This window comes from Sceloporus undulatus, chromosome 5, assembly GCF_019175285.1.
Source record: "Sceloporus undulatus isolate JIND9_A2432 ecotype Alabama chromosome 5, SceUnd_v1.1, whole genome shotgun sequence".
Lineage (NCBI taxonomy): Eukaryota > Metazoa > Chordata > Lepidosauria > Squamata > Phrynosomatidae > Sceloporus > Sceloporus undulatus.
This window is the reverse complement of record NC_056526.1, coordinates 120,597,074-120,610,863: the sequence shown is the minus strand read 5'-3', so window position 1 is coordinate 120,610,863 and position 13,790 is coordinate 120,597,074. Positions and strand designations below refer to the sequence as shown.

General features: G+C 40.6%; 1 protein-coding gene across 3 annotated transcripts in view; it reads left to right on the top strand.

Moving 5' to 3' along the window:
• Positions 1-3,808: 3,808 nt before the first annotated feature.
• NFXL1 (nuclear transcription factor, X-box binding like 1) overlaps positions 3,809-13,790 on the top strand; it is a 63,243-nt gene continuing 53,261 nt past the window's right edge. Inside the window, exons 1-5 of one of the 3 annotated variants that reach the window (XR_006104092.1) lie at positions 3,809-4,091; positions 7,134-7,304; positions 8,748-8,857; positions 10,504-10,637; positions 13,029-13,207. Coding sequence is in view for 2 of the 3 variants with exons in the window: in XM_042468616.1 (XP_042324550.1) it covers positions 3,935-4,091; positions 7,134-7,304; positions 8,748-8,857; positions 10,504-10,637; positions 13,029-13,207 (751 nt within the window). In the remaining variant the exon portion in view is untranslated. Of the gene's footprint in view, positions 4,092-7,133; positions 7,305-8,747; positions 8,874-10,503; positions 10,638-13,028; positions 13,208-13,790 lie in introns of those variants that run through there. The other 2 variants (XM_042468616.1, XM_042468617.1) reach the window with 2 other exon arrangements.

The window sequence follows — 13,790 nt, the reverse complement described above, 5'->3', positions numbered from 1 at the left end:
AACCCTTTTGGCAAAGCTACTGCAACTCTCCAGGACTGTGTAGCTTACATTGACTTTGCTGTGCTGGGAGGGGGTTGTTTGTTTGATAACTAGCTGCTTTATCAGCCCTTTGGCTGCTTTCCCGGACACGGAGCCTGAGAAGGAGCGCAATTTCCGCGCTCCTTCTCTGCAGCATCCAGGAGCCGTGTGGTTTAAAGGCTGTGGCTCCCGGACACTGCAAGTGGAGGCGGAGCCAGACCGCCGCTTCTCGGCGGTCTGTAACCCACCTGTGATACCTCCAATGGATGTAATTACAACATGCCCAAACCAGACAGTCCAACAGGGGGCACGGGGAAAAGGGGGGTGAAGGGCCCATGATTGTGCTTTGCCAGTGTTTTATGGGGCATAATGATGCTCCAATGCCCTGTACCAATGGAGGATCCCAGGTGTGAATCTGGCTAGTCAAAGGGGCGGCCATCCAGTGGGTTTGTATGTAGACAGCAGGCAGTTGCTAGCGGTGTGTTTGTGCAATAGTGCACATGGATGGTGGGAAGGCAACAACAACAAAATACTATTACCCAGTGGCGTTGCTTGACACTGTGGGGGGCAAGCCATGAGCATTTGGTCTGCTTTGGGAGCAGCTGGTACAGACAGCAGGGTTTTGAACCACTGTAGGAAAAAGCAGGTTCAAACTTCTTTTTCCTGTCTGTTTGTTCTGCCCCTAAGATGCTGACTCTGGCATCGTAACCACTCTGCTAACTTAGGGCCTGAACAGACAGGCCAAAATAAAGCTGCGTTGGGTCACTTTGGAGGTATGCTGTTTAAATGACACACACATCTTAAGAGGCGTGAAGCTGCATCAAAGCTGCGCTCCAGTTCTTAGGACTGGAGCTTGGCTTTGGCACAGCTTCCGGTCTCTTAGGACACATGTATAATTTAAACAGCATACCTATACCTCCAAAGTGACCCAAAGCAGCTTTAGTTTGGCCTGTCTGTTCAGGCCCAAAGGGGCTGTACAGTTTGGGAGAAAGGGGTGTCCCTTGGATGGAGGCAGCAGCAGATAAACGCTGTGGCCTCCATGAGGCCTAAAAAGAACCCACTCCTTGTAGGTTCTTTTTGTGCAGCGCGGGGAAGGCATCAGTGTGCTTGTGGGCAATTATGACATCTGCGTGGCATGTCGCTGTTTGGGCGCTGTGCCGCACGGACGTCATCATTGCGTGCCTCGTATGGATGGGCACCTGAAATCATGGCGCCTGCGTGCTGATAGTAGGGCTGGGCGTGTGTGGATGCCCAGTCCCCTACAGAACCCTAATTTTGGTCCCAGGCGGGCACAAAAAGTCTCCTGTCTGTAAATGACTCATGCAAACTAGAGACTCAGAGCCAGGGCCTGAGATCTGGCAACCCTGTACCTGTAATTTCAGACAATGCCAGCACCTTATTTAGATGGTAAATATACCAAAAATCAATATTTATGTCTATGTGAATAAGAATCAGCTGAAAGTATAGTACGTTCATTATATGCTTCCCTTGCGAAGTTTCTTATATTGTTGAGAAAAAGCAAATTAATGTCACAACGTTTTTGTGGCAGCCGCCCAGAAAATTAGAATTTTTTTTGCAGAATAATTAATTGCAGTATTGTCTTATGAAAACTTGATACAGTATAAGGAAACCCCACTGTTAATAAAATAATATCTGTTTATACTAAATATACATGACCTCTGAGGTTGATTTTTGTAAAGGTGCTACTTGAGATACATATTGAATTTTTATCATGAAGCTTATTCTGTGATTAATTTATTTAAAATAAAATAAAAATGCATATATACTGTACGTGCTGAATTTTTACCATGATACTTAAATGGTGAACTATGTATAAAGGTAAAGGTTTTCCCTTTTGTTGCAGTACTAAAGGGTAAGGGATACAGTGGTCCAGTGGTTAAGATGCTGACTCTGGCAATTGCAAGATGGTTGGTGGTTCGAGGCCCAAGCGCCGCATGACGGAGTGAGCTCACATCACAAATCCCAGCTTCTGGCAACCTAGCAGTTCAAAAACATGTAAAAGTGCAAGTAGATAAATAGGTACGACTTCAGTGGGAAGGTAACAGCATTTGGTGCAGTCAATTTAGTAATGGACATGAGCACCGTTTCCTACAGTCGGACACAACTAGACATTCATGTCAAAGGAGAAACCTTTACCTTTTATAAAGGGTAGTTGTGCAGGATGATGATGTCGATCATCATCTAGATGATGTTGGATTGTGATTCCCAGCAGCCCCAACCAGCACAGCCAATAGGGAAGAATGCTAGGAGTTGCAGTCCAGCAAAGTCTGTAGAGCCATGTTATTCCCACACCCTTTGAGCCTCCACTCTGTGTGCCTTCAAGTCCCCTGTTACCCATGGTACTCATTGGTGAAGTAACCAGGGAAATGAATCAGAAACAGAAGTAGAAAATACTTAAGTAGAAGTCACACGTATCAAAGAAACTTAGAGAGGTCTACTACAGTTTAAGACATAGAATTTATAGGCTCAACAATTGATACATGTACTGTATTGTAAATATCAGAGACAAGAATGGGATTTGACAAACAAATATGTGGAAGCAATTTATTTAACACCTGATTTATTGCGTTTCAATGGATCTGTTGTTGCACTATGCATGAGGTATTAATGATTGGATTTTATTTGTAATAATAATGATAATAAATAAATCAAATCCACAGGGTTTCCGTAGGCAAGGAATACTGAGACCTGGTTTCACCGGTTCCTTCGCTTAAAACAGTGGTCCTGAAACTGTGCCCTTTAAGGGATTTTGGACTCCAGCTCCCAGAATCCCAGGCTATTGGCCAACATGGCTGAGGCTTCTGGGACCTGAAGTGCAAAAAGAGCTCTTAAAGGGCACGGTTTGGGACCATTGCCACAGGAAAGATAATCTAGGTAGCTGTCTTTGGTCCCAAACACAACACACTGCAGAAATAATCCAGTTTGAGACCGCATTAAAAGCCCTGGCTCAGTGCTAGGGAATCCTGGGAATTGGGACGTTGTTTTAAAGCGTTTTATACAGTTTCATCTTTTTAAAAATGTATAATTTATTCTTCTAATAGCTATCTATTTTAACATGGTAATAAATTTAATTCCTTTTTAATGCACCTCTTTTCCATGTTTTCATTTGGATTGGTTTTTTTAAAAATACTGTGATTATATATATATATATATATATATATATATAAAATATCGTGAAGCCATTCTGAGTCCCAGTTCAGGGGAAAGATTGGGATACAAAGAAATATAACAACAACAAAACAACAACAACTATAGTTTGTTGTGGCACCAGAGCTCTCTCTCTGTCAGTCAGAGTGGCGCAGTGGTTAAATGCCTGTCCTGCAGCCCCTCACTCAAGACCAGAAGGGTTACAAGTTCAAGACCAGCAAAAGGGCTCAAGGTTGACTCAGAATTAAACATAATGCAATTAAAATTAACCTGTTAAAATAGAACAATATCAACAGTCCAATAATCAAATGGCGAAAATGGTGGCATACTACATAAGAAGGGAAGAATTTAAATGAATCATAGCAGAGTTGGGAGAGACTGCAAGGGCCAAGTAAATAAATAACCCCCCTCTGTTTGTTTCTTCCTCGGTCTCCCATCCACTTCCTGACCGGGCCAGACCCTGCTTAGCTTCCAAGCTCAGACGTGGCGCGGTGCCATTAGGCTACTTCCGGCCGGTACGTGGCTCCTTACAGGTGGAGACTTCCGGTTTCATGCGTTCCCATTTCCGGTTTGGGCAGCGCCGCTCTAGGCTGGGTGCTCTTTTGTCCTGCCGCCAGCCCCGAGGGATGCTGGGAGTTGTATTTCGGTGTGGAAGGCGGGCGAAGCTTGCTGAGTGCTGACGTCCCTCCTCTCGCCGGTGCACCTGGCTCTCGGTCGGCTCGGCTCGGCTGGAGGCGGCAGAAGAGCCATGGAGGGCGCCGGGGCTTGGCGTCCGGCGGGAGTCCGGGGAAGGGGCCGGGGCCGAGCGGGGTCGCAGGCTGCAGGGGCCCCGGAGCGAGGAGGGCCAGGGAGGGCGCCAGGAGCCCCACAAGAGGCCCCTCGCCCCGCAGGGAACAGGGCCCACGGTCAGTCTCCCTCTGGAGCAAGGAAGGAAGGAGGGAGGGACAGGGAGAGTTGAGATATATATATATATATATATATATATATACATACACATACACACACACATATATATATGTATATATATGTGTGTGTGTGTATAATTCAGATTTGTATGTCGTGCGTGTGTGATATGATATATATTTATCTTTATCATTCATATATGATTTGTATATATACATGGCTATGTATATTTATATATTTGTGATATATATATGTGTGACTATATATATATATATATATCTCATTCATATATGATATATTCATAGGAATATGGATATATGAGTATATATAGGTGTATGATATGGATATAATATATCATATATATATGTATATATTCATAAGAGATTTGATATACATATAGATGTATGATATAATCTCTCATATAGAGATGGAATATATATATATCTATATCTCCATCTATATTATGTGTGTGTATATCATATATGATATGTGTGTGTCTAAATATATATGTGTGCATAAAATCAGAGTTGGAAGAGATAGATATATATGTGTGGGTGATATGATACACACACACATATATAATTCATATATGATATGTGTGTGTATATGTTCATAGACTGATACATATATGTATATATATATATATATGTATCATTCATACATGATACGTATGTATATATTCATAGGTACATATGTGAGATATATGTGTGTGTGTGATACGAGATATATGCCATTCAAATATGATAGGATATATATATATGCACACGCATATGAATGAATACATTGTTCAGTTTCCCTCTCATCTGTGGAAACCCACTGGATGACTTTGAGCATGTCACACTCTCTCATCCTCAGGGGAAGGCAATGGCAAACCTTCTCTGCCAAGAAAGCCCCATGATAGGGTTGCCATACATCAGAAACGACTTCAAAGTACACAACAACAACAACAAAACATATATGATATTACTTATCTATCTATAAAATATCCCATATATGTCTTGTTGTGTGCCTTCAAGTTGTTTCCAACTTATGGTTACCCTGAGACAAAGCTATGCTCTTAGTAAGTTTCTTCAGATAGGGTTTGCCGTTGCCTTCCCCTGAGATTGCGAGGGCATGACAAGCCGAGGGTCACATGAATGAATGGATGTGCACAGAAAAGCAGCATGGTGTGGTGATTTGAGCACTGGAGTATGGAGACCAGGATTTGTCCATGGAAACCCACTGAGAGACTCTAGGCAAGCCACACTCTCTCAGCTTCAGAGGATGGCAGTGGCAAAGACCCTCTGAAGAAACTTACCAAGAAGACTCCATGATAGGGCTGCCATAAGTTGGAAACATCTTGAAGATACAACAACATGTGTGTGCACAACCCCCCCCTCACCGTTTTCACAAACATAAATATCCAGTATACTACCATTATCACTCATATGCACATGCTGTTCCCACTCTCACTCACATGCACAGTCAGGTATCTTACATGCACATAATATTCACATACTTCCAGCCAGCATTCACATGTGCCATCTTTTAGTAAGCATTAGTAGACAGCTGGGAACACCAGTGGATGTGGGATTGAGTTTGAAGAGTGGAACATAACTGTCAGTGAAGGAAAACTATTTCATTTTCAGCAGACTGCTAAATAATATATAATTAATAATTAATTGTTATTAAGTATTAATAGTGGTGCCAATATGCTCACATAGTGAGTTTTGACCTAGCAAATGCCTTTATCAACAGAAAAGAGGAGCAGTTTTTGCTGATTCCACCATTCAGGATGGTTTAGTAGGTGGTCTGATAGAAAAGAGATATAAGCAATATATCTGAACAAATCGTTCAGAAGCTGATAAATGGTTTATTGGAAATATGTTTTAAATATTAGAATATTGGTGTATTGTAATTTGGATCTAAACCCATTTATAAAAAAAAATACAACCTAAACCCATTTATAAAAAAAAATACAATATAGATGCTTGAGTTCTGAATCTTAAACATTTGCATAGTGGTCCCTTCCCATTTATGGGGGATCAGTTTTGGGACTCTCATGGGTGGGAAAATGCAGACGCACAAGCCCCATATTATTCAGTGGGTGGTGTTGACTCTAAGGCAAATGTATCATGGGATTTTCTTGGCAGGATTTGTTCAGAGGGGCGTGTGTTTGACATCTGAGGCTGAGAGAGTGTGACTTCCCTAAGGTCACAAACCCTGGTCTCCAAAGTCATAATCCAGTGCTGAAACCACAATACCATGCTGACCTGAAATTGTATGAATTTATAACTTCTGTCAGTAAAGAAAGCAGCCTATAGTGCGATCAAGAAATGTTTATGCAGAAGTTAGTTCCTCTGAGCTCAGCGGAGCTCATTCTCAGGTAATGGGTAAAGGATTGCAGCCTTGAAGTTTAGTAGGTGGTCTAATAGAACTGAGATTTAAGGTTATAATTATTTATTATTCATGGCTGATGTGACACTTTTGTTAGTTTTATTTATCTCTATATTGGGAATTGAAGAAAAGGGGACATAGTCTTCAAATAGCAGGGACTCTTGGGTTATTTATGTGCATATATGTGTAACATTTAGTTAGGGCCTTTATTAGCCAGCCATTTGTGACTGATATAATTTATTTTTCACAGTAATAACTACAGGTTTATATGTTGAACAGATGGCTAGTTTCAGAAGTGTGGGTGGTTTCAAGAAAGTGCTGAACTAGCTCGAGGAAAGCCTACCCTTATTTTTCATGTGCACTTGCTTTGCTTACTAGAAGATGATTTTAAAAATTGCTGTTCATACAGAAATGTAGCATCTGTCTCCTGTCAAAAATAGTCTTTCTGAATTTTCCTCTCTTTATGTGATTTATTAGCTTTTTAAAGAGATTTTGTTTGTTTTTGCATTTCATATTTTTAAAAAGACCATACAGTATTGTATTTTAGATGCCCTTACAAAAACCCTATAAAATTCAGGGGTCACCATAAGTCAACAGATGACTTGAAGGCACATACACACACACATAATATTTTAGTTTAAACGTTATCACTTTGTTCCTTTTAACAGAGTTGGCATCAAAGAAAAAATTTGATGAAATTATGAAAGCTAATCAAGCTGCTGCTAAAAAACTTGTGGAAGAACAGTTTAGTTCCTCTTCTGAAGATGACGAAGAAGAGATTGAAGGAAAACATGGAAAAATATTGGACAAAACGTTTACAACTTATACTATTCAAACCGGTAAAGTCTGGTCCCCTTTTAAGATTTTAGTATATACAGTGGATCCTTGTTATACTCTGGGGTTTGGTTCCAAGATCCTCCGTGTATGCTCAAGTCCCATTAAATATAATGACATAGCAAAATGGTGTCCCTTATAAAAAATGGAAAAACAAGGTTTGATATTTGAAATTTATATATTTTTTAACCTTTTCAAACCGTGGCTGCTTGAATCCGTGTATAAAAATCAGTGTATAAGAAAGGCCAACTGTACAATGATCTGTCATTACATTGAGAATACTGGTTATTCAGACAATGATTTCCAACTGGAATAGTACTAGATTTTTTATATTAATAGTTTTACCCTAGGAGCAATATAATGTCAGTAGGATGTAAGAACAATGTACTGTAAGTATATTTGCTCATAAATATAGCTTTGCTGTCTCAAAAGCTTTAAGTATAGCAATAAATATAGAAATGGAGAGACCACTGACAATACCCCTCTGTGCTTCTATCTTCCATGCTGCTCCATGCTGAGTAGATTATGGTAGAAGCTACATTATGTGCTGCTAAATTGGCCATTGTCCTCTTGGTTGGTGTAACATACAGTATTCCCCACTTATTCATGTTTTCTGTTCTGTGCAGTCAGAGTCTGAAAATATCATATAGCGCCCCCTCCTCCCAATCTATGGTTTTGCTCTCTCTGGTTCAATAACCTGCAGTCAGTCATCGTCCAAAAACATTACTAGAATAGGGTTCATTACTATCTGTAATTTCAGGCATCCACTGGGGGGCTTGGAACATATTCCTGGGGATAAGGGTGGACTACTGTATATAGTATTCTTGCCATGAATCAAAAATTGGAAAGAATTCTTGTCCTCTGGCTAAAGCAGATTCCACAACTGTAAAAAAGACACTCCAATGGGCCCTTGGTATCCACTGGGTTTTGGTTCCAGGACCCCCCTGTGGATACCAAAATCTGTGGATGTTCAAGTCCCATTAAATACAAAGGCATAATGAAATGGTGTTTCTTATATAACATGGCAAAATCAAGGTTAGCCTTTGGGAATTTATATATTTTTTAAATATTTCCGAGCCATGGATGCTTGTATGTTTGGATAAAGAATCAGTGGATATGTAGGGCCAACTGTATGCAGTCCCTTCAGAGACAGAATATAAGTGATGGTGATTCAAGGCACAGCAGCACTATTTTTAACTCACCTGTATTTATAGGGCATACATTGTTTGAAGAGAAACTATAAGCTAAGAATGAGATAGACATGACCTAGATTTATACAGAATTTCTGTTTCAAAGCATTAAATAGTAGTGTAGCATCTTTTACATGGAAAGAAATCCCTCATGAGTTAGATTGTTCTTTGTCGTGGGTCCATAAACAAAAGTAAAGATAAAACTTTCATGACTGTAATTTGGTATCATGAAACAAATTAATTTTGTTGTGTTCAAAGGTGGAGATGCAAGTGAATTGGAACGCACAAGACAATACATGAATGATGCTTTCCAGTCTGGGGCAATGACATGCTTGATTTGTATTGCTTCAATTAAGAGAAACCAGGCTGTAAGTATCACACATTGTGAGTACCGTAATAGTATTATTTACCTCTGTATTTACTGTTCTATTGGATTTACCTTACTCTCCAAAGATAGAGGGCAAATGTACTTAGGCTTCCACCTTTGGACACTCTTTAAATAGCGTGACACGGATTCAGTGATACAGATTCAGTGCGTTTGTCTTCTTGCTAGGTGTGGCCAGCTAATTCAGCTAGTGAGTGATGCTGCTTCAAGAATCTTTAGAGTCTTCCAGCTTCAATATCTTGTTACATTTATGTGGGAAATCTTCAATAAACTTCCGACTTGTTCTGCCATGAGACTTTCTGCTGCTGTTTAATTGACAATCTATTAGCAAAATTTCCATTCATGTTATATTATTGGTGCAGTGCTTGCTTGCTTGTTGTCCCACTTTTCCAACCCCGGATCAGAAGCAATCCTGATCAGAACAAGACATGTTCTGAAAGGGTCAGGAAAAGGGGTTTTTACCACGCCAGCCCTGCTCTCGCAGGAAATTAAAATGGCAACATACTGCTTTGCAGCCATCCATCATCGCACCTCAGTCAGCCGCATGACCAAGGTTGCTATCCCATCACACATGTGTCCTTAATTCTCCTTAACCCCACTTCCTTGTCTCTCCCTACCCAGCATGCCTTTAGGGATTTTTTTGTTTTTGTTTTCCCCCCTTTTACACAAAAGAAAGGGAAAAAAACGGGGGGAAAAACCAGGCTGCTTTTGAATAGCAAGGGTGATAGTACATGAGGGAGAAGGGGACATTGTGACGCCATGTGACTGGCAATCATGCAACTGTCCCAGGAGCGACGTCTCACACCAGAGGACTGGCACAATTGCCGGGTTATTCATGAGTTTCCTCTGTGAATGAAAAGGGACATGTTGGGGACAGGGCATGTTGTCTTGTGATGAATATTACCAAAGCTGCTTCCTTCCCAATGTTCTCACGGTCTATAAACCACTTGTAGTGATGTCCTAAGTGACTTCTTTGAAGGAGAGATGGGAGAAGAGATGCTTTTTTTCCTGTTAGTTGTGGAGCAATTTTTTTAGAGCATTTGCTTCTGATGAGGCTTTGCTGCTGGGTTCCCTACAAGACCCTCTCCCTGCAGCTGTTTAGCAAATGTATGCATTTTAGGATAGTTTTATGCCTACACAGCAGAAATAATACCATGGCTCAATGCTGTGGAATTCTGGAAACTAGTTGGTTGTGGCACTAGAGCTCTCTGACAGAGAAGGCTAAATGCCTCACAAAACTACAGTTCTCAGAATTCAATAGCACGGAGCCATGGCAGTTAAAGTGGTGTCAAACTGGATTATTTATGCCATATGGGTGCAGTGTAAGTGTATTGTTAATACCTGAAGGATGATATGGGAGAAATCACTGAAGATAAAAGTTACCAGATGTCTGAGTTTATAGATACAAAGCACAAGGTACAGTTCAGGAATGGGTGCTTTTACAGGTCAAAATTATTTTTATCGTGATATGTGTACAATGGTTTATTTGTTAATTTACATTTGTGGTTTTATTTATTATGAGCCACAGTGGTTGCTTTTTACAAGAAGCATGTATATATAATAATAAATGTCATATGTTCAGTCAACAGATTTGCTAGTAAGGGCTTCTGATCTATCTTTGTCTTTTAGGTCTGGAGTTGCTCTGGATGTTTCTGCATATTTCACATGCCGTGCATTCAGAAGTGGGCGAAGGATAGCCTTTTCCTAATATCCTCTCCCTTGACAGATGATGATTTTGGAAAAAAGGATTATCCATGGCCATGGTAGGCTTTTTGGGTTTTATTTTGAAAGCTCCTTTATGTGGTGGAAAAACTAAGCAACAGCTTTAGAAAGAAGGGTGGGTACAGCTATCAAGCTGGAAAAAGAATGCTATGATGTTGCTTTGGCAAAATAGTTTTCATATTGAAGTATTCCTAACTAATCCAATCTATATTGTGTGTCTCTTGTAGGCATAAACCACATCAAAATCAGGATTCTGCTCATTTTTATTCACTTTATAAGATAATATTTACAAAGGCCCCACTACAGTTCAAAGACAGTTGCCTCATTGCATCCCACTTATAATTATTTTTACTGACTTTTTTAGAATATTGGAAACGGCACACTGATGTATTTAAATAGCTGTTACATTGAAGTTTGTTTGCAGAGCATAAGATGTTACCCTATGTTATGCTTGCTATTCATAACATGCATTTTAGAAAATGCCTGGATGGGTTAGGCTCTTGTGTTCTCTTCTTAATAGTTTCTGTTGCCCAACCTATTAAACATAGTGAAATTCAAATGGTCACTGGTACAATAGGGTAAGAGTGCTGGATTTATGCAGGTCACATATACAGCCATACTTTTTTCATATCCCTGCTCTTCCCTCCACCTCTATTATTATTATTATTATTATTATTATTATTATTATGCTTTATTTATATAGTAGATTTGCACAGCGCTGTACATACAAACAATAAAATAGATAAGAGTAAACCTGCCCATGGCATACAATCTAAGAACTATCCCCCTCCCTTTTAAATTGGGCAAAAAAAAAAAAAGTTTGAAAATGAATGCCTGAAAGCTCAATCACTGCTTCCAGAGGCATCCATGAATGGTCCCCCAGTTCTCCTGGCCTAAATTTGCCCAAAGGGATCTGAATGTCTGTGACTGAAAATGGAGTGACATGAGGATGAAAATTGACTCGTACCACAGTTGCTCACCTTGCAATAGAGCAGTGCTTCTTAAACTATCTGATGTGGGGACCAGCAGGATTACCCCCCCCCCCACCGTGCCAGGGACCAGCACCATATTTGTGTCCAAAGCCTATGACAGTTTGTTTATTTCCTGGAAACTTTCCAAAGACTAGCAGCTGATGGTTTGGGGACCCACATTGGTCCAAAGTCCACCATGTGAGTAGAATTACAATTCAACATATTATTATGCTGAGGAACAACCTTTTCTGGAATTAGTGCATTAGTATATGGTATTCATGCAGTGGTTTCTAAGAGCTCTACATCCAAATCTTGTGTACTTCAGTTGAAGTTTACTGAGCTTTTCATGAGTGGCAGTCCTTGCATGAAAGAATATCTACTTGCAAGAGTTTCCAGAGGTGTGGGAGGGGATAAATTATTTTGCTTAACTTCCACCAGTTTAGTCTTCCACTGTCCTCTTACATATTCCCTGTCGTCCTCCTGTACCTTAGGTAGAAATCCATTTACAAAGGTTCTGGAATCACTGGGAACGAACATTGCACACATTTGCACTGCAAGCCCTGATTAATTATTTTGGTGTCTGTGAAGGATGCTTCACAACTGGTTGTGCTGATCAGTGGGTTCATGGTGGGAAGCGTGACCAGTCTTCTTATCAATTCCTAAATGGAACAGGGAAACAAATTGTAGAAAATAAAACACGTAAATATTCATTATATTAAAAAAATGAATTAAACTTCTTCCCTTATTCACAGTTCCCAAAATCCTATTCAGATTTTGTCTGACTGCCCTAACTTTGGCCACCTCTCTTTCTCGCGGGAGCTGCCTCTCTTTCTCGCGTAGTAGCGCTGTAGCAACCAAATTGTATGGCGTGGCTACGCAAAAAAAGGACCGCTAAAAAGCAGCTCCTTTTTGCGCTGCCGCAAACAGCTGGTGGCGCAGCAGCTCCATCTGGAGGCCGTGCAGCAGTGACGTCATTGCTACATGCACCATCTATTTGGCACCACACAGCCAGGATGCCCTCATCATATGCGAGGGGAGTTTGGGCGGGACGCCCCTCACACGTGACGAGGCTGTTGTTCGGGGCCCATCTGTACCAGGCCTTTGTTCCACATTCTTCCTATATGACTCTTTAGCTGACTGGAGTTTCTAGTTGACATCTCTTTTCCCTCGCAGGCCCAACTTCACAACATTCCCTGAACTGTGTTTGGCTGGGTCAAACCAGGCTTGCCCAGCTTCTCTCATCACCCTCATATTAGAGTTTTAGGCTTTGTTATTTGAGTTTTTGTATTGACTGACTAACAGATATGCCTTTTCATTTAAAAATGGGCATTTAGTATACTTGTTGGAATATTGTATGCGTGACTACCTCACTATTGGCTTAAGGTGTGATTGCAGTGGCATTGTATCCTTGACTTGAGCTTTGCTGAACTCTCCATTAATTTCCTCCCTTTCCGCTTTCAGCCCAAAGTGTAGGTTTGAGTACAAGCGTTCTGAAACTCCCTCTCGATACTACTGCTACTGTGGAAAAGTGGAAGATCCACCATTAGATCCCTGGCTAGTTCCCCATTCCTGTGGCCAAGTATGTGAGAGAAATTTCAAGCCTCCCTGTGGACACAAGTGCCTGCTGCTTTGTCACCCAGGTACATAATGTTGTTATTACTTGTTAGCCAAGCTGACCTGAAAATGTAACTGTTTGAAAGCATGGGATAATGTAGATTTAAATTTTGCTGCATGTTGATAAACTAGTCTGTGCAGCTGATAGCAATATGAAACCCATAGTATGATAGTACTATGAAACCCTAACTATTAGTGAGGACTATATTAGTCTTAGTTTTTAGCTGCATCCATATCTACAGACTCATATGTGCACACAATATCTCCCCATTTTGTCCTCACAACACCATTGTGGATATTTATTTATTTTTTTATATTTGATTTATATCCTGCCTTTCTCCCCGAAAAGGACTCAAGCCGGCTCACAAATAAAAAATCTAAAAACGTATTACAATGAAACAATTAAAAATATAATCTAAAAACAATATAAAACACAGACATTAAAACCACACTAAAATCATAATACCCACCCTATATAACAAACACCCAAGCCACCCCACGATTGTACATTAAAAGCTTGGATGAATAAAGCTGTTTTTGCTTGCTGATGAAAGGCCAGCAGGGAGGGAGCCAGCTTTGCTTCTTGTGGAAGGGCATTCTAGAGGGCAG